This window comes from Schistocerca cancellata, chromosome 1 (genome assembly GCF_023864275.1).
Source record: "Schistocerca cancellata isolate TAMUIC-IGC-003103 chromosome 1, iqSchCanc2.1, whole genome shotgun sequence".
Classification (NCBI taxonomy): domain Eukaryota; kingdom Metazoa; phylum Arthropoda; class Insecta; order Orthoptera; family Acrididae; genus Schistocerca; species Schistocerca cancellata.
In genome coordinates this window covers 910,234,100-910,260,494 of record NC_064626.1, presented here as the reverse complement: position 1 = coordinate 910,260,494, position 26,395 = coordinate 910,234,100, and the positions used below count along the sequence as shown (strand labels likewise).

The window sequence follows — 26,395 nt, the reverse complement described above, 5'->3', positions numbered from 1 at the left end:
TCATCATGCAATCATGGTCGAGAACGTAAGTTCTGAATTTTTCTTTGGCCTTTTAAGGGGTGTAGGACGTCAAACTGGCCGACTTGGAGCAGGAGAGGCACCACAGGACATTTTAATTTCCACTGTCTATACTTTTACAAATAAATTCATAAAACTTTGTCAGCATGACCAGGAAGGGTTCAGGATTCACGCTCATAGCAGTGGAAGTTCAAAAATATAACAATATATATTTTTTTACATGTGAAATGTCATCATTTTGCACAGCATACAAACCATACTTACAGGTGTATGAAACTCTAGAATTTTCCAAATCTATTACAAACTGTGCTAAAAATTGAGATAATTAACCATAAAATTTGAGTTTCTTCTAAACATGAAGTTTAAAATGTAACAGCTCATTCAATTTTTCATTAATTAAATAAATTCAAGAGTTTCATACACCTCTAAGTATGGTTTGTATGCTGTACAAAATTCATCGACGAATCTCTCTTACTTGTGAAGAAAAGTGTTCCTACAGCAACAAACGCAGCCAATAGTAAGTGATAAAATGATGAAATTTCACACGTAAAAAAATTTATTTTGTTATACTTTTGAACTTACATTGCTATGAATTTGAATCCTGAATCCTTCCTGGTCGTGTTGACAAAGATTTATGAATTTATTTGTGAAAGTATAGACAGTGGAAATTAAAATGTCGTGTGGTGCCTCTCCTACTCCAAGTCGGCCCATTTAACGTCCTACCCCCCTTAATAACTGTATCATTGCTAGTTCTTTAATTCCGACGTTTTGTACGACGAAGCATATCTCGTACCCTCACTTTCACCGATCGGCCCTCAACAAAGAGAAGTGACGATTTATTGTCGCCCCGTCTTGTGTGACGGCGACGTCGCTTTCGGTTCCGTTCCGCTGACGGCCAGTGTGAATCGACCTTAAAGCAGCCCCTTCCAGAGCAGTGAGGATGGGCGTGGAGGGTGACCTACCGAGGTCGGTGTCGTTGAGCGGTGCGTCCCTGGCCCTCCAGCCCATGTACCGCTCCCAGCCTAGGGAGCCTGCGCGCGCAGAGCCAGCAGCCAGGAGCAGCACTTGCAGCAGCAGCAGCAGCGGCTGGCGTTGCGGGAGGCGGGGCATGCTGGACGCAAGGCGGCGGCACCAACACTACGGCCGGCACCGCTCTCGCCGCCTTTAAACGCAGCTCCGGCCGCTCCTGATTCGCGGTGCACGCCGGGACCCCTTCGCGTCATCTCCTCTCCTTTCCGCACCTCTCCCCTCATTACTCGTGGTTCCTGCTATCGAGACCGGATCTGCAGTGCCTGCGCGCACGATTATTGCGAATGCGACGTACGAGGTTATCGGTGACACCCCCACATCCTCGTCGGTATCGACCTGCCGGACTGACTAAGTGTTCACCGGACCGCCTCGCGCAGTCAGATTTTCGTCTCTCGTCCGAGCATATTTCATTGTCTGACTCAAAGCTGCCATCTGCTGGAACCTCTTTCCTACCTGGTACAGGCACAGTAATACAGGGTGAATCGAAAAGGACTTTACAGATTTGGAATTACACTACTGGCCATTAAAACTACTACACCACGAAGATGACGTGCTACAGACGCGAAATTTAACCGACATGAAGAAGATGCTGTGATGTGCAAATGATTAGCTTTTCAGAGCATTCACACAAGTTTGGTGCCGGTGGCGACACCTACAACGAGCTGACATGAGGGAAGTTTCCAACCGATTTTTCATACACAAACAGCAGTTGACCGACGTTGCCTGGTGAAACGTTGTTGTGATGCCTCGTGTAAGGAGGAGAAATGCGTACCATCCCGTTTCTGACTTTGATAATGGTCGGATTGTAGCCTATCGCGATTGCGGTTCATCGTATCGCGACGTTGCTGCTCGCGTTGGTCGAGATCCAATGACTGTTAGCAGAATATGGAATCGGTGAGTTCAGGAGGGTAATACGGAACGCCGTGCTGGATCCCAAAGGCCTCGTATCACTGGCAATCGAGATGACAAGCATCTTATTCGCATGGCTGTAACAGATCGTGCAGCCACGTCTCGATCCCTGAGTCAACAGAAGGGGACGTTTGCAAGACAACAACCATCTGCACGAACAGTTCGACGACGTTTGCAGCAGCATCGACTATCAGCTCGGAGACCATGGCTGCGGTTACCCTTGACGCTGCACCACAAACAGGAGCGCCTGCGATGGTGTACTCAACGACGAACCTGGGTGCACGAATGGCAAAACGACATTTTTTCGGATGTATCCAGGTTCTGTTTACAGCATCATGATGGTCACATCCGTGTTTGGCGACATCGCGTTGAACGCACATTGGAAACGTGTATTTGTCATCGCCATACTGGCATCTCACGCGGCGTGATGGTATGGGGTGCCATTGGTTACACGTCTCGGTCACCTCTTGTTCGCATTGACAGCACTTTGAACAGTGGGCGTTACATTTCTGATGTGTTACGGCCCGTGGCTCTACCCTTCATACGATCCCTGCGAAACCCTACATTTCAGCATGATAATGCACCACCGCATGTTGCAGGTCCTGTACGGGCCTTTCCGGATACAGAAAATGTTCGACTGCTGCCCAGGCCAGCACATTCACCAGATCTCTCACCAATTAAAAACGTCTGGTCAATGGTGACCGAGCAACTGGCTCGTCACAATACGCCAGTCACTACTCTTGATGAACTGTGGTATTGCGTTGAAGCTGCATGGGCAGCTGTACCTGTACACGCCATCCAAGCTCTGTTTGACTCAATGCGCAGGCGTATCGAGGTTGTTATTAGGGCCAGAGGTGGTTGTTCTGGATACTGATTTCTCAGGATCTATGCACCCAAACTGCGTGAAAATGTAATCACATGTCAGTTCTAGTGTAATATATTTGCCCAATGAATACCCGTTTATCATCTGCATTTCTTCTTGGTGTAGCAATTTTAATGGCCAGTAGTGTACATAGAAATTTTTTCTGATAACTTACAGAATTCGGTAGATGTGTCATTTTGTAGCAAACAATCTCAAGTTTCACATAAAAAAGACAACTGCCATTTTGGTTCGATGTGACTACCATTTGTGATGTTACCAACATCCCACCGGTAGTCGATTTCTTCCCACACATGATGCAGAAAACGGCGTAACCTGCGCAACGGCAGTGTAGATTCGATTTTTCAACTGGGCTTTTATCGAGGAAACCTCGAACTTCCAAGAGGAAATGTGATGGTGCATCGTCTTGCTGGCAGTAAACCATCCCACTCGGTCATTTTCATCGATCTGCGGAATTAAAAAGTTTTCAAGCATATCAAGATACACAACAGCAATGACATGCGGACGACCAGGTGGTGTAACATGCCGCAGTGAACAATTCGTGTCAATAAAGTTATTGTGCAAAGAGTAAATTATAGGCCTGCTTTAAGGTTCTTTGCCAGATTCGGTACGACATTCACGCCGAACAGTTGGTGCAGAGTTCGTTTCTTGAAACTAAAACACATAGCGAGCACGCTCCGCACCAGTGAAAATAACAATTTTAACTGTGCACTACGCTGGCGTTCTTGGTGGCGGAATGCGGGACTTATACACTACGTTAATCGAACATGAGGTTGTTTGCTAGAAAGTGACGGATATACCGATTTTATAAATTATCTGAATAAATTTCTGTATAATTCCAAGATTGTAAAGTCCTTTTTGTCTCACACTGTATATCACGCATTGTGTGCAGCCGGTACAAAACAGTACACCACGTTCAACGATCTTTGCAGCTCTAATCACACTGAAGAGTCACGTTATTTTGAGATCATTTTAAAATACAAAGTATTAACTTTTTGTTGGCTACAGAGCAGGTAGACGAGCCGTATATGAGTCACCCAATTTGTGATACATTTTGACGTCTCGTTGAGCCATACTACCTGCACTGGATCCCACGACTCATGAGGACACGTCGCGGAACACAGAGTTTGACAGCCATTAAAAACACATACAGGAGAACATTCTCAAGATCAATAAGCGATCTTGATGAAACTTCGCGGATATCTAAGGGGGACAAAATAATGCAAAGCCTGTTTTTTTCGTTTGTGCCAAATTTTACTTTTATGATGTGCAACACATCCCCAAAAAGTAATTTGGCATACTAAGTTTAGAAAGAATATCTCCGAAATGATGATATATAAAAATGTTTTCCATATGAAAATTCATATGTAATTAACGTTCTTGAAAACTGTATAATTAACTTGAGTAATAATTTGAAATTTTGTAAAATACCCCATCACCATTAATTAATTTTGAAAAAATGAAAACTTTTGTTACAACATAGATCAAAGAAGCTTTCAGGCCACATACATAAATGTGTAATAAAACTGGTTTCTGAAATACCAATGAATGCTTTGGTATTTTAATCAGTTATGTTGAAAATACTGCAGCAGCATATTGTGTACATCTTATCTTCCAAAAATGGTATTTCAGAAACCAGTTTTGGTATACATCGATGTTTGTAGCTTGAAAGCTCCTTTAATATATATTATAACAACAGTTTTCATTTTTCAAGATTAATTAATGTTGGTGGGATATTTTGCAAAATTTCAAATTATTACACAACTTAATATACAGTTTTCAAGAACGTTAATTACATACGAACTTTCATAGGGAAAACATTTTTATATATCATAGTTTCGAAGATATTCTTTCCAAACTTAATATGCCAAGTTACCATTCGGGTGTGTTTTACCCCTTGAAAGTGAAACTGGGTAAAACAAAAAAGTACGAATTGCATTATTTTGTTCCCTCTCCACAGCTGTCAAGTTTCATCAAGATCGTTTATGTACACTTGACAATGTTCCCTTGTTCTAGGCCCTACAGTCTGGAACCGCGCGATCGCTATGGTCGCAGGTTCGAATCCTGCCTCGGGCATGGATGTTTGTGATGTCCTTAGGCTAATTAAGTTTAAGTAGTTCTAAGTTCTAGGGGGACTGATGACCTCAGAAGTTAAGTCCCATAGCGCTCAGAACCATTTCAACCATTTTTTGCTGAGTAGCAAGTAGCGATGTCTCGTATATAAATATACTTATACGGTGGAGGTGACTGTGGACGTTTCGTCGGTGGAAATGCATTCTTACGACGGATATTAGACGTCGTCTACTGTATGTCCTATCCGTGCACAACCGTCTTCTGCGAAAAGCAGGTCGAATTTCATTATTCTGGTGGGTTCTGTGCCGTGGTGTTCCTTCCTTATCAAGCTTCTTTCCATGAGTCATGTGCCTTCACTTTACCTTAGGAATGTGCTTGGATGCATCGAAATCGGAGATTAACATATAACTAACGTGCGTTACGTTCTAATTCTGTTACGTACCTCGGTGCGGTGTTATCTAGAGAATGATCATCGTCATAATCTACATCAAGGATTGTCCTTTTGGTCCGTTCCGTCTCTTTTAAAATTGGTCAAACCATTTCTTCATTGGTGTTCCTACAGATCTTCTGCCTCTTGCTTTATATTGTTTCCGCCTGTGGGTTGAGGATGACACGGCGGCCAGGCCTCATAGCCTGTGCGAGAGGAGGGGTTCTTTATATTTTTTTATGGTTTTAGTGATTCTTGCATCTGGCATACGGTCTATATGGTCTTTCCATCTTAACTGATATTGTTTTATTATGTCAGTCATATTCTGCACATTCTGTTCCGCTCGGATGTCATCACTTCTCTTTTTATCCTTCTAAGAAAATTCATTTCCTATGCTACTATTCCCTTTTCATTTCTCTTCTTAAGGGTCCAGTTTCCGCATCCATAGAGCAGTTCTGGTGGAACCACAACCTTATAGAACTTTAGAGGAATATGTTCGTGGGCTTTCTTTCCCAGCCCTCCGCGTTAAGCTCCACAGAAACTTATCCTGTATTACACTGTTTGGCCAGTACGTAATAGTGCATCCTAAATATTTAAATGTATTAACTTGCTATATGATTTGCTCGTCAATCTCAGTCCTAACTAGAATGGGCTGGTGTCCTAAAAATACCACTGATTTTATCATTGTGATGGAGACTTTCGGATTGTATTCTCTCGCTCTTTTATTTAAATTAAAGACAGCTTTTCTAAGTCATTTTCATTCTGATTAACAATTACTTGGTCATCAGCAAAAAGTTGCAGTTGTGTTTAGTAAGCACTATTACATACTGGCCAAACGAAATGCAAGATAATTTAGAACTGTTTAGCTGTTTCTGTGGAACTTAACGCGGTGGACTAGGAAAGAAATGTCGTTAATTTTAAAATGATTATTGTCTGTATCCAAGTTCTGGTTACATCGTCGACATATGAATTAAAAAGAATATAAAGTTAATTTTATATTAATAACATATTACATTAATTTACATAATTGTATAAAATATATTTATTATATTATTTAATCTTTCTTTATTATTAGTGAAAAGAAAGATTAAATAAGAAAGAATATAATACATTTATTGGTATACATGTTTCATATTAATCTTTATTTATATATAATAGAGAAGTTGTTGTGGTCATTCGAGGGCGCGTTTCTTTTTTTTGTCACTATTTGTGTCTTTTTTCTTTTTTTTTTCTTTAAATATTTGAATCTCTTATTTTTTCTTAATTTAAAAAATTTTTTAATTTCTTATTTTGTTCCCAAAAGTTTTATTCTTGCTTGTTTATTCACTTTTTCTTTGTATTATATGTAAGTTTTGTTAAACTAAATGTTCTATTTTGCAGTAATTGTCTAGCTCCTTGGTTTATTTCAGCCATATTATGTCTGCTGCCTGCTATTTTTATTTGTATTTTGTTATTCACATATAAACCATGTACAGTTCTTATGAGATGAGATGGATCCCTCTATTTCCTAGATGACTGACATCCCATTCAGTGCAGACAGCCTGACTATTTGGAACTGACCAGAGCATTTGCCATAAACACTGGCGGTTTTGAGAGTGTGATGTGACCATTCGCCTTGCCTGCTACACACGTATGTCAATCACTTATTTTCAACCCGTCAGTGAATATTATAATCTCATCTGACGATCGAAGTTACGTGAGTGTCGTGAATATGTTGTTATTGTTAGTCGTTTCACTTTCGGAGTACAAATGCATGTTGCTCGATCTAATAAGCTAAGAAAAAGAAATCTCGAAGTACTGGTAGTAAGAAAGGTTTCTTTTCGAGGAGCGGTTATTGTTCAGCAGCGCGCTTTTTGTTTCAAGAGAGAAATGTTAATGGATCCGAAGATGCGTTTACAGTTCAGTTAATTTATGAGCAATTGAGGGAGTGGGTATTCAGGGTTCGGATTCTCCGTAATATAAATTTATCTCCAAAGAACTGGCGACGAATGTGGACAGGTATTTATGCTGCTTCAGGAACGGTATTGGAGTTACCATTCCAACGCTTATTATAGCTCAGAAGAACTGTATTTTGTCCAATTTGATTACGGTTAACTTGACACCACTGTGATAAAACATCGCACCAAAACCTAGTTATGGTCACACAGGTCATCGAAACAGTTTTGGCATTGTGGGCACCACCATATACGGGCCAACGTTCTAGACTCAGAAGAAAATTTCTTATGTCTACTTCAGGCGATTAGCACATTAGTCCTAGTCATCTTACAGTTGAGGTTACTGTCGTTAGTGTCGCGGGACTTCCAACTGCATCTGCAGGACAAGGTACTGTTTGCGAGTGAATACCACAACCTGGGTTAGCTAGGTAGCATAGGTAGGTCACTTTTCACCGGCCAATGGTCAAATATTATAAACAACACGATGTAATCTACGCAGATATCGTGAAGAGGTGTGGCTATTTAATGGGTGCATACTCCGTCTTCGTATTATACACTCCTGGAAATGGAAAAAAGAACACATTGACACCGGTGTGTCAGACCCACCATACTTGCTCCAGACACTGCGAGAGGGCTGTACAAGCAATGATCACACGCACGGCACAGCGGACACACCAGGAACCGCGGTGTTGGCCGTCGAATGGCGCTAGCTGCGCAGCATTTGTGCACCGCCGCCGTCAGTGTCAGCCCGTTTGCCGTGGCATACGGAGCTCCATCGCAGTCTTTAACACTGGTAGCATGCCGCGACAGCGTGGACGTGAACCGTATGTGCAGTTGACGGACTTTGAGCGAGGGCGTATAGTGGGCATGCGGGAGGCCGGGTGGACGTACCGCCGAATTGCTCAACACGTGGGGCGTGAGGTCTCCACAGTACATCGATGTTGTCGCCAGTGGTCGGCGGAAGGTGCACGTGCCCGTCGACCTGGGACCGGACCGCAGCGACGCACGGATGCACGCCAAGACCGTAGGATCCTACGCAGTGCCGTAGGGGACCGCACCGCCACTTCCCAGCAAATTAGGGACACTGTTGCTCCTGGGGTATCGGCGAGGACCATTCGCAACCGTCTCCATGAAGCTGGGCTACGGTCCCGCACACCGTTAGGCCGTCTTCCGCTCACGCCCCAACATCGTGCAGCCCGCCTCCAGTGGTGTCGCGACAGGCGTGAATGGAGGGACGAATGGAGACGTGTCGTCTTCAGCGATGAGAGTCGCTTCTGCCTTGGTGCCAATGATGGTCGTATGCGTGTTTGGCGCCGTGCAGGTGAGCGCCACAATCAGGACTGCATACGACCGAGGCACACAGGGCCAACACCCGGCATCATGGTGTGGGGAGCTATCTCCTACACTGGCCGTACACCACTGGTGGTCGTCGAGGGGACACTGAATAGAGCACGGTACATCCAAACCGTCATCGAACCCATCGTTCTACCATTCCTAGACCGGCAAGGGAACTTGCTGTTCCAACAGGACAATGCACGTCCGCATGTATCCCGTGCCACCCAACGTGCTCTAGACGGTGTAAGTCAACTACCCTGGCCAGCAAGATCTCCGGATCTGTCCCCCATTGAGCATGTTTGGGACTGGATGAAGCGTCGTCTCACGCGGTCTGCACGTCCAGCACGAACGCTGGTCCAACTGAGGCGCCAGGTGGAAATGGCATGGCAAGCCGTTCCACAGGACTACATCCAGCATCTCTACGATCGTCTCCATGGGAGAATAGCAGCCTGCATTGCTGCGAAAGGTGGATATACACTGTACTAGTGCCGACATTGTGCATGCTCTGTTGCCTGTGTCTATGTGCCGGTGGTTCTGTCAGTGTGATCATGTGATGTATCTGACCCCAGGAATGTGTCAATAAAGTTTCCCCTTCCTGGGACAATGAATTCACGGTGTTCTTATTTCAATTTCCAGGAGTGTAGTAATTTAACAGTTGGTGGTAGAGAAGTTTCAGTTCAAAATGGTTCAAATGGCTCTGAGCACTATGGGACTTAACATCTCAGGTCATCAGTCCCCTAGAACTTAGAACTACTTAAACCTAACTAACTTAAGGACATCACACAGATCCATGCCCGAGGCAGGATTCGAACCTGCAACCGTAGCAGTCCCACGGTTGCGGACTGAAGCGCCTAGAACCGCACGGCCACCGCGGCCGGCGAAGTTTCAGTATCAGAGTATGTATCGTATACAATGTTATAGCGCAAACCATCTTGAGGGTGGCCATTCGATATTGTACAATCTCGTACGGCTTTCGAATGTGAAGGAACGTGTAGGCATAGATACCTGCGAAGAAAGTACTGGGAGTTCTAAGAGCGCCAAGTGTAGGTACTTGTACATAGCTGAAATATCGAAGATGACTGCGATTAGAAAGCTGCGACGGACGAATGCAGCCAAAATGTCGGTTGCTAGTATTTCTCAGTTATGATAATTCTCCTTTCTTTTCTGAAGCCATTTTGGTGCCAGGCATTGAATAGTTGTATTCCACCACTATTCCGGTGGTGTTTTAACAGTTCGTTCTTAGCTGGTAAAGCAATAGGTAATATTATCATGAAGGCGAACGTTTGTTTGAAAATAACAGTTCTGTATTAGGCTTTGTTCTAGTGGTACACCCCTGCCTTCATCTGTTTTTTCAACCAGTCTCAAAGGGAACTATAGTTCAATGTGCACTCCGAACCTCAGAGCAGCTTGGGATATTTACAGCAATACTCTAGTACAGACAGGGCACTGAACTCCAGACCTTTGGATCAATAGCCCGGTAATTAACTACTGCATCACCGAGTAACTTCTTAGCTGATGCAGGAGCTCATGGCAATTGAAGTATAAGACACGCGTGATCAGTCGCTTTTTCCTAGTTCAGTATTGCTGGTCTACGTCCAGCAATGACTTAGGGTTTCACCATATCATAAACTGCTGCTGCGCCACAAGTAATACAGGCGTGGACTTGGCGAATTCAGGTACATTTCGCGCAGCTATGGCTGGAAGGCTGTAGTTAAGGGACAAATTGACACACTGGATGGTAGGCATTTTGCAAACGATTCTGCGTGGCAGGTTTATGACACTGTTCACAGGCTAGAAGGCACGGCCCGGCGGGCACTGTATACAAATGTGAAGTAATCAGGGCAGCAGGGCACCGACTTTGCTGTGAAGAACCCGTACATTGCAATTACAACAGCACCTAGTCACCGACGTGTAGGGGGCGAAGCGGGCTGACGAAAGCTGACGTTGTAATTGTCAAAGAGCACTTCACTTTTTCACTTCGGAGGAACTACATCAGAGGCATAGGGAATATGACGTATAAATAAACGAGCCCGGAGGCTCAAAGCAGGCAGGCGTATCGTTATTTTGTCCACGTCTAGAACTGGAGAAAATGACGAGTGTTTAAGTTGCAGGGCAACCAGGAGAACTCTCTGGTGATGGAGAACGGCAGTCAACCGGCCCGCGGAAGCTACTTCCAACCCCCGTTGCATGGACGCGTCATAGCTGTGGCGGGGCGCGCGCACCTTGGAGCCGCACCGGCGCGAGGAGCGAGAGGGCTACTGACCTTCGCTGTCGGGGTAACATAGTCCAGCGGACTGCAAGCTACCATCCGAGAGGGGGAGGGGTGGTGGTGGGGGGGGGGGGGGGGGAACGGGGTGCGAACTCGCGGCCTCCCAGGTGCAGAGCTGTCTGCGGGCACTGAACGAACTGCCCTGGCAGACGGCAGGAGCTGCTACGGCTTAAATACAACGACGGCGGCAGGCTGCTTCCCTTTGGCGCTCTGCGTGGGACCCACGAGTCGCGCTTGAGTGAGCAGTCAACCGAGTACCGGGCCTCGGGTACAGTTAACGCACGCGGCGTCCACTTAGCTATGGTGCGAGTAGGATCACTACGTCCGCAAGGCTGAGCAAACGGAGGCCGACACTGCAGGTTCCGCCATTCGCGTGGCGCTGACCCACATACGCAGCGCTGCGCCATAGCCGGGCTCAGCGCAAAGCCCGCTGTGTATCTTCGATGTAGTAAAGTCGATGACATACTTGCCTGTGTTTCTCTGCACACTTTGGAGTGAGTCATCCCTCTCTCCCAAAACATACCTCTCGGTTATTCTGACATAGTACAACCTCTGAGCTCGAGGGTTGTAACACAAATTACAGTGCGGGTGGTGAACAGTTCCTCTTGCAGTGGTTTTGAAAACTGCATTCTCCAACGTGTCGATGAATCTGACACATGCCATACACCCAAGAAAGTGCAGAATTGGTTTTTACTATTTCGAATAACCTTTCCAGACAATTTTGTTACGGTTCCGTTTCTGGAACACCGATGTGGCGAGCTTGCGATCAAAGTGACCAGAATGTGAAAATAATTCAACTCCATGGGCTCTTGGAAGACCTTCCAGTGGAATATCAGAGCGAGAGAGGCAGAATAGATGGAAATGTGAATAGCTGAGTTCGTTCGATGCAGTAGTGGTGCGTCATGGACCAAAGCTTGTTACACGAAATATTTTTTTGGTTTTCTATTTGCGAAAAAATCATTGCAGCATTTCAGTCTACTGCTGTAGCATGAGCGTTAAGATGACTCGAAGTGAAGAAAAACAGTCTAGCACACATCAAACAATATGGCTTGATAAACACACAGCACATGCACAACTGCCCTCGTTACTGCTTTGTTAACAATGTAAAACACCGCCCCCAGAAGCTGCTCCCCTATTCATTGTGCCAGCAGGCCGTGCAACTCGTAAACAGTCTGCCATATATCCCCTCGCTAACTCTTAACAAAAAATGGTTCAAATGGCTCTGAGCACTATGGGACTCAACTGCTGAGGTCATTAGTCCCCTAGAACTTAGAACTAGTTAAACCTAACTAACCTAAGGACATCACAAACATCCATGCCCGAGGCAGGATTCGAACCTGCGACCGTAGCGGTCTTGCGGTTCCAGGCTGCAGCGCCTTTAACCGCACGGCCACTTCGGCCGGCAACTCTTAACTACCACTGATATTATTTTAGGGACAATAAAATCTAATAAATGAGACATCACTTGTTTAGTGACACCGTTAGAATAGCGATATATTAGGTGTAACTAAATTCTCTTTACACACGTTGAGGACTTATAGCAGGGACCTAGGCGGTTAAGTTCAGCATAGTAATTCGTGCCTAAAAGATAACTCTTCTCCCATTACAAGCAAAATACAACAACCCACTTTCAAATCTCACGCATTTTCGGCACCACTGACTACGGTATTGCGTACATCATTCACCGATCACCTTATGTTCCATGCCCGTTACAAGTTTGTTTACATGTCATCCAGTTGAGTTTGTGATCTGCCCAGAAAGGTTTATACCTGCTATTGCGATTGTGGCCTCTACTCATACTGTACTACTGTACAGTGGTAATCATTCAATACAGTACAGAATGAAAATTGTAGATACATTTCACTTTTAGTGTGCTGATGTTGACCACGTGGACTAAATTTTTGGAAAATACGCCGACATGATGTTGTTGTATAATATGTGATCAAAAGTATCCGGACACCCCCAAAAACATACGTTATTCATATTAGGTGCATTTTGCTGTCACCTACTGCCAGGTACTCCATATCAGCGACCTCAGTAGTCATTACACATCGTGAGAGAGTAGAATGGGGTGCCACGCGGAACTAACGGACTTTCGGACGTAGTCAGGTGATTGGGTGTCACTTGTGTCATACGTCTGCACGCGAGATTTTCACACTCCTAAACATCCCTATGTTCACTGTTTCCGATGTGATAGTAAAGTGGAAACGTGAAGGGGCACGTACAGCACAGAAGCGTACAGGCCGACCTCATCTGTTGACTCACAGAGACTGCCCATAGTTGAAGAGGGTCGTAGTGTGTAATAGGCAGACATCTATCCAGACCGTCACACAGGAATTCCAAACTGTATCAGAATCCACTGTAAGTACTATGATAGGCAGGAGATGAGAAAACTTGGATTTCATGGTCGAGCGGCCACACATCACGCCGGTAAATGCCAAACGATGCCTCTCTTGGTGTACGGAGCATAAACACTGGACGATTGAACAGTGGAAAAACGTTGTGTGGAGTGACGAATCACGGTACACAATGTGGCAATCCGATGGCAGGGTGTGGGTATGGCGAATGCCCGGTGAACGTCATATGCCAGCGTGTGTAGTGCCAACAGTAAAATTCGGAGGCGGTGGTGTTATGGTGTGGTCGTGTTTTTCGTGGAGGGGGCTTGCACCCCTTGTTGTTTTTTCGTGGCATTATCACAGCACAGGCCTACATTGATGTTTTAAGCACCTTCTTGCTTCCCACTGTTGAAGAGCAATTCGGGGATAGCGACTGCATCTTTCAGCATGATCGAGCACCTGTTCATAATGCATGGCCTGTGGCGGAGTGGTTACACGACAATAATATCGCTGTAATGGACTGGCCTGCACAGAGTCCTGACCTGAATCCTATAGAACACCTTTGGGATGTTTTGGAACGCCGACTTTGTTCCAAGCCTCACCGACCGACATCGATACCTCTCCTCCGTGCAGCACTCCGTGAAGAGTGCGCTACAATTCGCCAAGAAACCTTCCAGCACCTGATTGAACGTATGCCTGCGAAAGTGGAAGCTGTCATCAAGGCTAAGGGTGGGCCAACACCATGTTGAATTCCAGCATTGCCGATGGAGGGCGCCACAAACTTAGTCATTTTCACCCAGGTGTCCGGATACTTTTGATCATATAGTGTATATGGCGAAGCCCGGTGCAATGGGAGGGCTACTTGTCAGTTATATGCGGAGCATTTCCACACCGCCGGACACCTCCGCACTCCCTCCTTCTTACAGTGTACCAGTGGACCTCAGAGAAGGGTACATTCATGTACAACAGGGCCGACTGTGGTGCTCCACGGCAGCGCCGCGCTCCCGATTTGGGAGAGGTAGCACACCATACAGTGGAAGTGTACACGACGATGAGTACGAGAAACATAAGAAGTAGACTGAATATGGATCAGCAAACTGTCTGGCGTGTTCCGCATGATCAGCAGCTATACCCGTACCACCCCCAGAAGGTGCAAGCAATGCAGTGACAGGAACATGAGTCCGCTCCTGTGGGTAGTTTTTGCACCGTTGTACGGACAAGCCTGACTTGCCATGGTTAACCACAACAGTCATGTGTGCTAGTGGTACAGGATACAGTCTTTCAAAAAAACGGTTCGTGTTCAATTGCATTGCCGGCCGGAGTGGCCGAGCGGTTCTAGGCGCTACAGTCTGGAACCGCGCGACCGCTACGGTCGCAGGTTCGAATCCTGTCTCGGGCATGGATGTGTGTGATGTCCTTAGGTTAGTTACGTTTAAGTAGTTCTAGGGGACTGATGACCTCAGAAGGTAAGTCCCATAGTGCTCAGAGCCATTTGAACCATTTTTTTTTCAGTTGCATTGATACGGTATTGAAAGTTCATAACCATACCTGGCCTATCAGAGAACACTTCCTCATTTATTGTTAAAATGTTAAATGATCGCCCTTTTGTTCAGACATGAGTTCTTTGATTTCGTCAACCATTGTTCTGAAAGTTTCCGTCTTAGTGTCGCCAAGTTTTCATGTGATAAATTTCATACAGATTCGAAAAACCACCAAGTGATTCAACATTAACATCACCTAAAATTTCATTTTCAGCGAATTTAATTTCCAAAACACTAGATTCCCCATTAATTTTTACGACTCCATTCCCACAATCTAAAAACACTTTTTCTTTGTCCAGCCAATCAAATTCAAAAATCATTTCAGCACTTAATTCAGGTACGACTAAGATGTCATGTCCGAATCTTTGACCTTTTATCCCAAAATCAACCAGTACCTGTTTCCGGATGGGTTTAATGGCCTTGCCAGTTGCTCCTATAATCTATACTCCATTTACAGACATCATTACTAACCCAGGTTTACCCGATATATGCTCGAAAAGTGATTCTGATATAGCACTGATTTTGGATACTGTATCCAAAAGTACTTGTAACTGAATATCATAAACATTAATGGGGACAATAGTTTGTTTAACGGTTCAATGTTCCGTCTTTTCCTGTTCTTCTCATAACAAATCTTGTTCGACCATTAGATCGTCCCAAGAAATGTTATTCACAGACATTTCCGGTATGCTGGGAGGCTTTTCCGGGTTTTTGCTCTCTACCTTCTTGGAGATCTTCAACAACTCCTGTTCTGCTATCATTTCGTCAGATGGTCCTTTTGGTTTCGGGATCTCAAATTTCTTCATGACAGTAATTAATGCTTGCCTCAGTACAGTATCATCCGGAGGTTCTTGCAGTTTATGCCCTAGCCACGCATTATCAGGTGGCTCTTTCTTTTTTTGTTCTGTTTCAACATCCGGTTTATGTTTCGAGAAAACTTCACTTATTTTCTCATATCCACTTTCGGTAAAGATATACTCATTTTCATTCACTCCCACGAGTTCATCTTCATCATCTGAGTTGTCACTAATCTCTTCTTCACTCTCTGATTCAAGTAAGAAATCAACTTTTAAACAGTGAGGCAAATCGTCATGAGATGTTTCATTAATTTCCGATTTCTGACTGTCTTTTCCATAATGCAGTGGATTTTTGGTTACAGGCAAATTTTCGGTGTCACTTTGAATAACCTCAGCTTTAATTTCATATTTGGTATAATTTTCATGCACTTAAGTAATTCGCATGCTGTGTTCTGACTCATTTTCTCCCTCACTGTCGCTATCCATTAATTGTGCAAGATTATTGTCAATTTCCACTTCATTTATACTATAGAGGATCTCATTCTCCAACATATTTTTATTTATACTAGCCATTTTATTACTCTCCCTTTCCCTTTCACCAGTAACTGCAACTCGCATGTCGTCCGCGGTGCCTTCGTTTTCACCATTTCCCTCTTTAATATTAGCTGCACGCGCCCTTTGTGCGGCGCTTCCTATTTCCACTTTCCCTCTGTCTACAGTTTCCGCCTCTACTCCCACTATTGCCTCTTTTGTAACTTCATTATCCACATAAATATTCTCAATTTCCCTTATTTTATTCTGCTCACTTCCATCCTTCGACAACTCTTTCTTGCACAACAACTCTTTCTCTTTACTGCCATTAATCGATATACTCGAAATGTGTTTAGTTTCAGGGTCATTAACCTCCGAAACTGGTCTACTGAAGTGACTGATACCATGCATACTTCCGGTTGTGGCTAAGTCGGCCGCACGACGGCCAGCTGTCAGTCTTGCGGAGTTCATTGTGGCCTGGCGCTCGGAGCACGATCGTTTGCCTGTTAACTTTTCACATGGGTATGCGTCATACGCACTGCCATATGTTACTCTAGTCCAATCGCCCAGCGATGCGTTCTTACAGTTGCCTCTATGTCTGCTTTCATTACATCGATAATTTCGACATGAATTACTATGTTTGGGCCTCACCTTATTGTCCGCGCGGATCTGGCCCTTAATACATGCGGGCACTAGTTTACCGCGTCGTCTCTGTTTTGATAATTTCGAATTGCAATGTTACCGTGTCCCCTACCTCTTCCTCGCTGTAACATATTTACGCAATACCTTTCATTTTCATTTTGTTCGATTTGGCCATGGTTTCCTCTCATTTGGTTGTTATTGGTTGGACGATAGTTACGGTTTCCTTTCCAGTGATCTTTGTCTTCAGCCCGCTCTAAGAAAGAGGAGAAGCTTTTATGATTGCTTCCTACATATCTCTTAGAATCTTTTGGTAGTTTTTTCCACAATTCCCAAACAATTTCTGATTCTGATTCTAGTTCTTAGATGAATCAGCTTTTGGTACCAGGTTTCACAGAACTCTTTCATAGAATGTCTGCCTCTGACATCGTACATCCTAGCCATTATAAACTCGCGCCACAGATAGTCTTGTTTCTGTTCGGACCGATATTCATCGACAAATTTCTGTTTAAATTCTTCAAAGAGCATCATGTCTGTTTCTAAATTGAGTCCCCATATCTTTGCATCGCCTGTTACGGCGCTAATCATTACATTAATCTTCTCCTGATCTGTCAAGTATTCAGGGACGTTCCTTTCGCAGTTCTTTACAAAATCAAGAGGATGCCATCCATTGTGTTTTTTCGCAGGGTCGAACTTTTCTTCGCCCTCTAATAGTTTACTACTAATCATTCTTTCAGTAACATGGTTAGGCCTTTCCTTTAATTTTCTCTCCGTGTCGCACACCTTGCCTTGGATTTGAGAAGTGTGGTGCTCACACTTCTTTTCGCATGTAGTTATTTGTTTACATAATTCTTTTACAGTTTCTGTCACCGACTGTCTTACTTGAACAAACTTGGTGCTGCATACGGTTAATATTTCAGACTTCATACCGAATAATTTTTTGTCAACTTTGTTTATTATTAAATGCTCTATCTGATCTTGAATTTTTATCATCTCTGTATCAAATCTTTCATTGATATCATTTATCTGCCCTTGCACATTGGCAATATTACCATTGATAACTTAATTTCATTTTTCAAATCCTTAATGTCGTTACTCACAGCACCTACTCTCGAATTTACTTTTTCAATTTGTTTATTAAGATTACTGCTTGGCGCTTGCATCTGTTGACTTCGCGCAGAAAGTTGATTGTCAATTTGTTGACTTTGTGCTGCGATCTGCGCAGCAAACATTTTTAACGTCATATCAGGTGACTTTTCGCTTTCCTGTCCTGATAAATTTTCGCATTCAAATTTTATCTCTCACGATTCACTTACTTCCTTTTTGACCTTCGGCGAAGGTCATTTCCGTTGATACGTCGATACGTCCAGTATCTTTACTCACTTCCTCTTCCCTACTTTGTTTTGTCTGGGATACATTCATTATATCGATTTTCTCATTTACATTTGCGTGATATTCTGAGAAGGCTTGTTGGCATCTTGTAGGGCCATCTATTGTTGGATCTTGTGAACTTCTGCCATCTAACGCTTTCTGTGCTGCCCCGTCCCTTTCGTCTTGACCTATTCTCGTCCTTTTCTCCATCTTTAAAATTCTGTTGAAATTTATAACTTTCTCTCTCTGTACTAGTAAAGTTTTACCTACACCTCCTTCTGATATTTTAGAAATTCGAGCCGCTGGACTTTTTTTACTCGTTTTACTCTTGTATTTTTCTCAATATTTCTGTTTTGAGCTGTCTCCGATAGGAACACGCCACGTGTAATCTCTACTGGCGTCATAGTGTTTATAGATAAATACCAAAACTGGCTTATTACGCACAATATATGTTACCCTCTGAAAGGATTTTTAGTAATTTGACCGAGATTATCTAACGGATAATTCGGAATCGAACCTTAATTCCCTAAGAACAGGTGTAGGTAAATAACAGAAGAAAAACAAGAAATTAGTTTTGTAATGGGTAACAATAAATGATTACTGTTAACTGGAATAGTTACACGGTCGCCAGCTTAGTTAAGCATAATAATGCAAAAGCATTATTCACACACACATGGCTCTGAGCACTATGGGACTTAACTGCTGAGGTCACCAGTCCCCTAGAACTTAGAACTAATTAAACCTAACTAACCTAAGGACATCACACACATCCATGCCCGAGGCAGGTTTCGAACTTGCGACCGTAGCGATCGCGCGGTTCCAGACTAGCGCCTAGAACCGCTCGACCAACACGGCCGGCAAAAAGCATTATTCATAAAGAATCTATTTTTATTATTGCAAAAAATGAACTTTCATTAAACATTGTTCTATGAAGTGGAATAACCACACACAAATGGACAAATTACACAGGAGAAGCAGCAGTTGTCACCTGAGCATTTAAGCAGATACAAGACTTGCAAATAAGCCCTTTCTCTTGTTTACCTCTATTATTACTTTAGTCTATAATTAATATGGCTCAAACCTGCGCTTCACTAACTACACAAGGACAGACAGCACATGACAATAGTCAGGTACAATAATCACACACATTCACTATAGAAAGCAATAAAGAACACACAGTATACAAACCTTCTATCTTTGTCACTCATTGATTACTTCAAGATCCATTAGCTAGAAACCTACTAATCAAATTTGTTGTTGTTGTTGTGGTCTTCAGTCCTGAGACTGGTTTGATGCAGCTCTCCATGCTACTCTATCCTGTGCAAGCTTCTTCATCTCACAGTACCTACTGCAACCTACATCCTTCTGAATCTGCTTAGTGTATTGATCTCTTGGTCTCCCTCTACGATTTTTACCCTCCACGCTGCCCTCCAATGCTAAATTTGTGATCCCTCGATGCCTCAGAACATGTCCTACCAACCGATCCCTTCTTCTAGTCAAGTTGTGCCACAAACTTCTCTTCTCCCCAATCCTATTCAATACCTCCTCATTAGTTACGTGATCTACCCACCTTATCTTCAGCATTCTTCTGTAGCACCACATTTAATCATACAGTAGAGCTGCATGTCCTCGGGAAAAATTACGGCTGTAGTTTCCCCTTGCTTTCAGCCGTTCGCAGTACCAGCACAGCAAGGCCGTTTTGGTTAATGTTACAAGGCCAGATCAGTCAATCATCCAGACTGTTGCCCCTGCAACTACTGAAAAGGCTGCTGCCCCTCTTCAGGAACCACATGTTTGTCTGGCCTCTCAACAGATACCCCTCCGTTGTGGTTGCACCTACGGTACGGCCATCTGTATCGCTGAGGCACGCAAGCCTCCCCACCAACGGCAAGGTCCATGGTTCATGGGGGGTAATCAAATTTATCTTTTTTATTATGTTGGAATAGAAATGTGGCTCTACAAACTATATCTTTCTTTGTAGTAGCAACCAAACTTTGTTTTTTCTCAACAGTAAATATTTTTGTCATGTATAAATTATTTCATTACCATTTGTTGTGAAATATACTACTAAACTAGAACTGGACATGGGCTTAGCCCTATTTCAATAGTTACCTCTCAAGTGGTAGAGGTATAATCAAAAGTCACTTGCAATTGGATTTTTACACTCTCTACAAATCCAAATTGTTTTGTTTTCCTGAATCAAAGCAATTATAGTAACTTTTTATAAACAAAGGCTTAAGTGAGTACCTCAAACTGGTTTTCCAATTTCTACTACGCAAAGTACACAGAATTCTAGTATTTCTTCAGAATGAAATAAATAAATTCATATCTAAGATAGTTTTCTCATTTTAAACAGCACAAAAGTATGAACTCTTAAAATGTCCATTACCATGAAGCTAACTAAACACTATTTTCTGGGACAAACTGTGCAGTAATTTTACCCACCTTACATGAATTTTAAAATAGTTAATTTCAGTAACCTTTTATATTATAATTTTAATGCATCAAGACAAAAGGTTCATAGTATCACTTGCAAGTAAGTAGGTTCTGAAAGCAATTTTGACTCAGTAAACTTTAGCATTCTCTTTTCCTAAACTGATTTTTAGTTCATTTTCTAGCTAAGTTTTAAAACTTTCAAACCAAAACACTCACTGTTATAAGTATGAGAAATGAACAATTCTTGACCTGCACATTAAGTGTACTCGCAGAAAACTTTACCATACATCATAAAATTTGCACTGTATTTTTGTTAATACATTTATGCAAAATTCACTCAAGGAATTCAGTAATCAATGGTGAGGATCCTACTTGGGTAAGTGCACAGGATACACACATGGGTGGAACACAATTCTCTTAGCTTTAAGATTTTATTTCCATTGAACTGGTCCACACATGCTTACATATCTGACCTTTTGTCAGTGTTGATTCAAATGGCTCTGAGCACTATGGGACTTAACATCTATGGTCATCAGTCCCCTAGAACTTAGAACTACTTAAACCTAACTAACCTAAGGACAGCACACAACACCCAGTCATCACGAGGCAGAGAATATCCCTGACCCCGCCTGGAATCGAACCCGGGCGCGGGAAGCGAGAACGCTACCGCACGACCACGAGCTGCGGACTTTATTTACAATATTAAACAATAGTGCTACACATGGAACAATTGATTGAAAATTAAACATGTAAAGAACTTTGTAGTTTTGCTATAGCCAAACAACAATATTGCGTAAATGACTAAGAAGAAAGCTAGGCCACTTACCACACTGGCGACTTTCCCGCGTGTGAGAGCCGCGTTCTTCATTTAACCCTAACACGCAGTTCCCACACGGCGTATAAGCGTCGCGCGTGCCTCGCTAGCACCGTGGGAAATTTAAGGTGGGGAGCGGAAAAGCAGCCCGGCCATATGCTCACATCGGAACGGCGCATATGAGCAGTGGTAGTATTGCCCATACGATAAATTTTGCCTTACAGTGTACTAAATTTTATTGCCTTTGGGTAGTGTTTCGTTCTTCCCCATTTAAACGCTCCAGTTTTCTTCGTTAGTACATTATACTTTTCTGTTATTTATATCTGTATAGTTTTGTTTTTCTTCTGTCAAGAAAAATTCATACTTCAGTAACTGATGGGCCATTGGCCGCTAGAATTGTATCATATGCCTCCGCGATGTTTTCAGATCGCAAGAAGAGACAGTGGGTAGTGAATAAGGAAGCAAGGAATATTATAAAATCATGTGATTAAGAATCAATGCAGGAAAGTAAAACAAGGTTATTTTCTCGCTGCCTAGTATGCTGGCGTATCTGTACGATCTGTTACAAAAATTTGGAAAGGGATAATCTCCTCAGTTGTGATCCCTTTGAGCTCCTGGTAAAAAGTGTCCAAGAAGTATAGAAGTCTCACTGTGATTACTCTGATATGGATGTAATAATGTAATACGACACACTGTACTACATGCACGTGAACATCACATTTCCACTGCAACCTAGAAACAGTCGAAAAGCACTCACAAATAACAATGTTTTAATTGATTCGCCGTGATGAGAAAAAGCATTTCAATTGTTGCATGCACATTATCAGCATTAATAAACTAATTATACAACAGGCTACACAAATGAAGAAAATGGTCGGTATTATTACGAAAGTAGGAATATCCTAAAAGAATTTTACGATTAGATATATTTAATTGGTTGAAATGAACAGCTGACAAAGGCAGATCCACTTTCATGACAATGTTTTTCGAACTCCAACTCACAAGGCACACTAGCTTCTGCATTCCTGTCGCGCGCATTATCCTCCGCTGCTGACAATACACTGACCATTGTGTTGTGCGACAGATCAGTTGTATTTTTTTCTAAATAACAACTATTGTATACGCAATCACACATTGTCAGTTTGTCAAGCCATAGGTGAGTAACCAGTATCTGGCATGTGCCTATCATTCCGCCTGAAGGAACGCTCGTTATTATTTTAACACTGCTCAGATCAAGAGAAGGAATAAAATCCTTTGGTAAGTTTCCATTCCAGTCCCTCAGGGTTAGAAATACGATGGGTTATGGGGATTCCATCAAAATTCCAACAGAATTGGCAATCTACTTTTGTGTGAGTTGTTAACCTTTTCTCATTCGAAGAAGCATCACCGTTTGTGAGTAACGGCCACATTTCTCTTGGTGACTGGTTTAATTGTACTTCCTTTGTCACAGTGTAATTTGTCAAACTCATCTCACAGCAGCTATTGAGACAGAATTCCGAAACGGAGTGCCTCATTAAACAAGTAATTGGCAATCACAGTGCTCCAAAGCTTACGAAAAACTTCATAGTGTCGGTTTGCAGTAACATACAAGAAGAGATTTCATATTTATTTTCATTCTAGGAAGCTCTTGTTTCGCTAGCTGTCGATAACTCTTACAAAATTACAGTCACCGGAGTGAAATAAATAAAAAGGGGAGTATAAGTACTGATATATTGCCATAGATAAGAAAGTTCCACGTGTGAAAGAATTGGCAAAACACTCTCCTCCTTGTGTGCTATCATTCGCCAAACTTTCGTTTCGATGTCTCGAGCGGTTTAGGAGATACGAGAGATGTTGCGAGTATTTCACTCTCGCGGGCGTGAGATCGGAAGTGAGCGCGCTACATGGGATCCATTTTCTCGAGATCGGAGGCAGATATAGACCTCCTCCCAAGTCTAAACAAAAATTCAGGGTGTTAGCTAAATTTCATACGCAGCAACATATGGTGTAATGCGCATCAAACGCAAAATCATAGCGACCCCTAATTTTCGTTTCCAACTTTTTGAGTTTGCGTCGTGGCTTACTAAAATGTGTACATCACAATAAGATTAGTCATTAGAGAGTCATATATTTTCCGTGAATAGTTTCTGTAAAATCGTTTGAGAAATATAACAGGTTGCGCTCGCTTCCGTTCTGTCAGCGCACAGCGTAGCCAGTCGGCGCGTGCGAAATATGGTGTACGCGTCGCAATATGCGCTGGACCCGCGTGACCCGTGCGGCACGTGCGTGTCGCGCTGTAATGTCGTGCCACGTCACACGGGCTATACTCGTCTCAATTTGCGCCTAGCCTTGCACACTGGCGATTTGAGCCGCGACCGGCTGTGTATCCGACTGGTGGCGGCAATTCAGCCACGTTTGATCTCTCACAGGTGGCGATCTGGCATCGCGGTTGCAGAGGGCGGACGTAACCAGCTGCCACTTTGCTTGACTGTGGTGCATTTGTCGTTTGTTAGCTCTTTGTGACTGTCGAATCTCTGTACTTTCTGTGTCGTTTTGAACAATGTGGTGTGCTCTCCTGCTGCAAAAATAACTTTCGACGTGGTACTTTTCCATCTCTAAAATTTCACCCAGTTTGAACGCATCTCATTTGCGAATGTGGTTGTGCGGAATGCAACGTGCTCCAATTATTACATATAAAGGGCGATGAAATATTCGCCATTAGTTGGATAGGATCCCAAAAGTGCACTCTTTCTAGAGGAGTACCCTCGATAAACTGTAATCATAATGTTTTCTTTTCTCTGTAAATTTTTTTCCAGTGTACGGACGTTGTATGTTGTCCTGAAGAGCAATTGCTTCATATCAGAAAAAGCAGAACTGAAAAGGCTCACCTGAGTCAGAGAAAGGTATGCCATTAGGAAATTTAAGTTACTATCTCTCATTCTTTTATAAATAATAAATTTTATAAATAATATATTTTTACAGATTTATAAGTTTCCACTTTTTCCATGTGAACCTACGTCTATGAATGCAATATAATAGTCAGCGCCACAAACTCATATAAACACCATTGAAAAAAGTGTTTGTAATTATGAGATAAAGTGCCAACGTGTTCAGGTTTAACAATTATAACGTCTTCCCGTCAATTGCATCAAGGCAGTTCGGAAAATCAGCATGCATTTTTAACTTTTCTGTGATTAATCCAGCCTTTTTCCGATATAAATAGCATGCATACACCGATGAGCGAAATCATTATGACCACCTGTTTAATAGCGTATTGTTCCACTTTTCAAACATAGTACAACAGAGATTCCGCTTGGCACAGATTCTAAAATTCCTTGACAGAATTCCAGAAGTATGTGATACCAGATGCATACGCATAGAAATTCCTGAAAATTACGGAATGGTTGTTTACGGGCAGGCAGCTGGCGCCCGATATGTGTTCAAATGGGTACAGATCAGGTACATTTACTGGCCAAGGGGTCTAGATTAGTTCACTACAATTCCCCTCAAATCACTGTAGCATGATTCTGACCTTGCAGCACGGACAGTTATTCTGCTGGTAGATGTCATAACCCTAGAGGGAGACTTAAAGCATGAAGCGATGCAGGTCGTCCGCAATAACCTTCACATAGTGCACTGCTGTCATGTGTGCCTTCGATTACCATCACAGAGCCCATAGAGGCCGAACTCAGTGTATCCTTCATGATTCTGCCCTCACCGGCCTGCATCAGCAGTTTGTTGCAGTTTGTTGCATTTTGTGCAGCCATTTGCCTGGATGACGGCGTATAAGGACACAAGCATCGACTTGTGTAACATGAAATGCGATTCATTCTTCAGGCGACACATTACTATTGACCCACTATGAAAACTCTTTGATGTTGTGCCCACTGCAATCATAACTGACGATTTCGTTGGGTCAACACGGTAACACGTCGGATGTGGAGCTCCATGTTCAACAGTGGCCTTTGCTCTGAAACAATTGTGGTTGCACCAGCGCTGTACTCCGTCGTCAGATCTGCCACACATCGCTGCCAATCCTGGATTACACAGTGGGGGATCCTCCGACCTCTACGTTATTTGATGAGTTGTGGTCTTCTGATACCATACGGCTTACTCGTTACTTCACCATCTTATCCTTCAACCACTTTCCATACGTGCTCACAACGGTAGTACCCCAACAGGTGACCAGCTTTGCCATTTCAGAGATTTTTGTTTCGAACCGCAGTGCCACAGCAACGTGTCCTTTGTCAAAATCGCTTATATCAGTAAATTTCCGCATTTTCGGCCCACAACTTTGCTATAATGGCTGCTCATTCGTCTTTCTTCCGTTTACATTCTTTTCTTACTGTGCTACGTGCACGTAATACCTCCAGGAGGCATTCAACCTCGCGGTGGGCAGCAGTCATAATGTTTTGCTCGTCAGTGTATGCTTTATACGTTATTCCATATTTTCTGAAAAGTGTCTCTCACGGTTTTGGATACAGTGGAAATACCTCATTTGAAGGAATAATGCAGCTCTATAAGTGTACAGCATGTACCAACGTACCTGAAATAAGAGACTTTTTGTTTTTTTGCAGCAGCACAGTTACAGAACAAGTGGAAGAATATTAGTGACTCTTAAATAAATGAAATAAATGAGAGGAAAGTGTCAAAAAGGGGTTCTCTGGCAGAATCAAGCAAAAAAATATGTAAATTTTATTACGCTAAAATTATCATCATCTGTAATTGCCACGAAACCAGCAAAGTTGGAAGGAGCTGTTGCTTATACTCATGAGACAAATGATGGGGTTGCCTCCATTTTCGTAAGAGATAAAGGATGACTGAAGAGGACAATTTTTTTTCAGTTACTTGCAGCAAACACCAAGGGAAAAAAAATTCACCAACCATGACCTTGACAAGGACTATCTACTGTCATTATTAGATGATCTGAATTCTGTGCCACATCATTTGAAAATGAACGCTAAATATGAAATAATGTCAGTTCTGAGGAAGTACAGCAGGTGCTACAATTCACTAAAAGAATTGTAATTTTCAGCGACTTCCCCCATACCAGTAAGTGTATATTCCAATCCACCCA

The 26,395-nt window shown here is 43.0% G+C and overlaps 1 protein-coding gene and 1 long non-coding RNA gene across 2 annotated transcripts in view; one reads left to right on the top strand and one right to left on the bottom strand.

The window, feature by feature from the left end:
• LOC126191192 (esterase E4-like) overlaps positions 1-1,142 on the bottom strand; it is a 207,433-nt gene extending 206,291 nt beyond the window's left edge. The window contains exon 1 of the mRNA XM_049931989.1: positions 981-1,142. Within this exon, the coding sequence (XP_049787946.1) occupies positions 981-1,128 (148 nt within the window). The 5' untranslated portion in view covers positions 1,129-1,142. The remainder of the gene's footprint in view (positions 1-980) is intronic.
• Positions 1-26,395, top strand: part of LOC126191202 (uncharacterized) — a 168,357-nt gene that overhangs the window by 20,297 nt on the left and 121,665 nt on the right. The gene's annotated exons all lie outside the window — the stretch shown is intronic.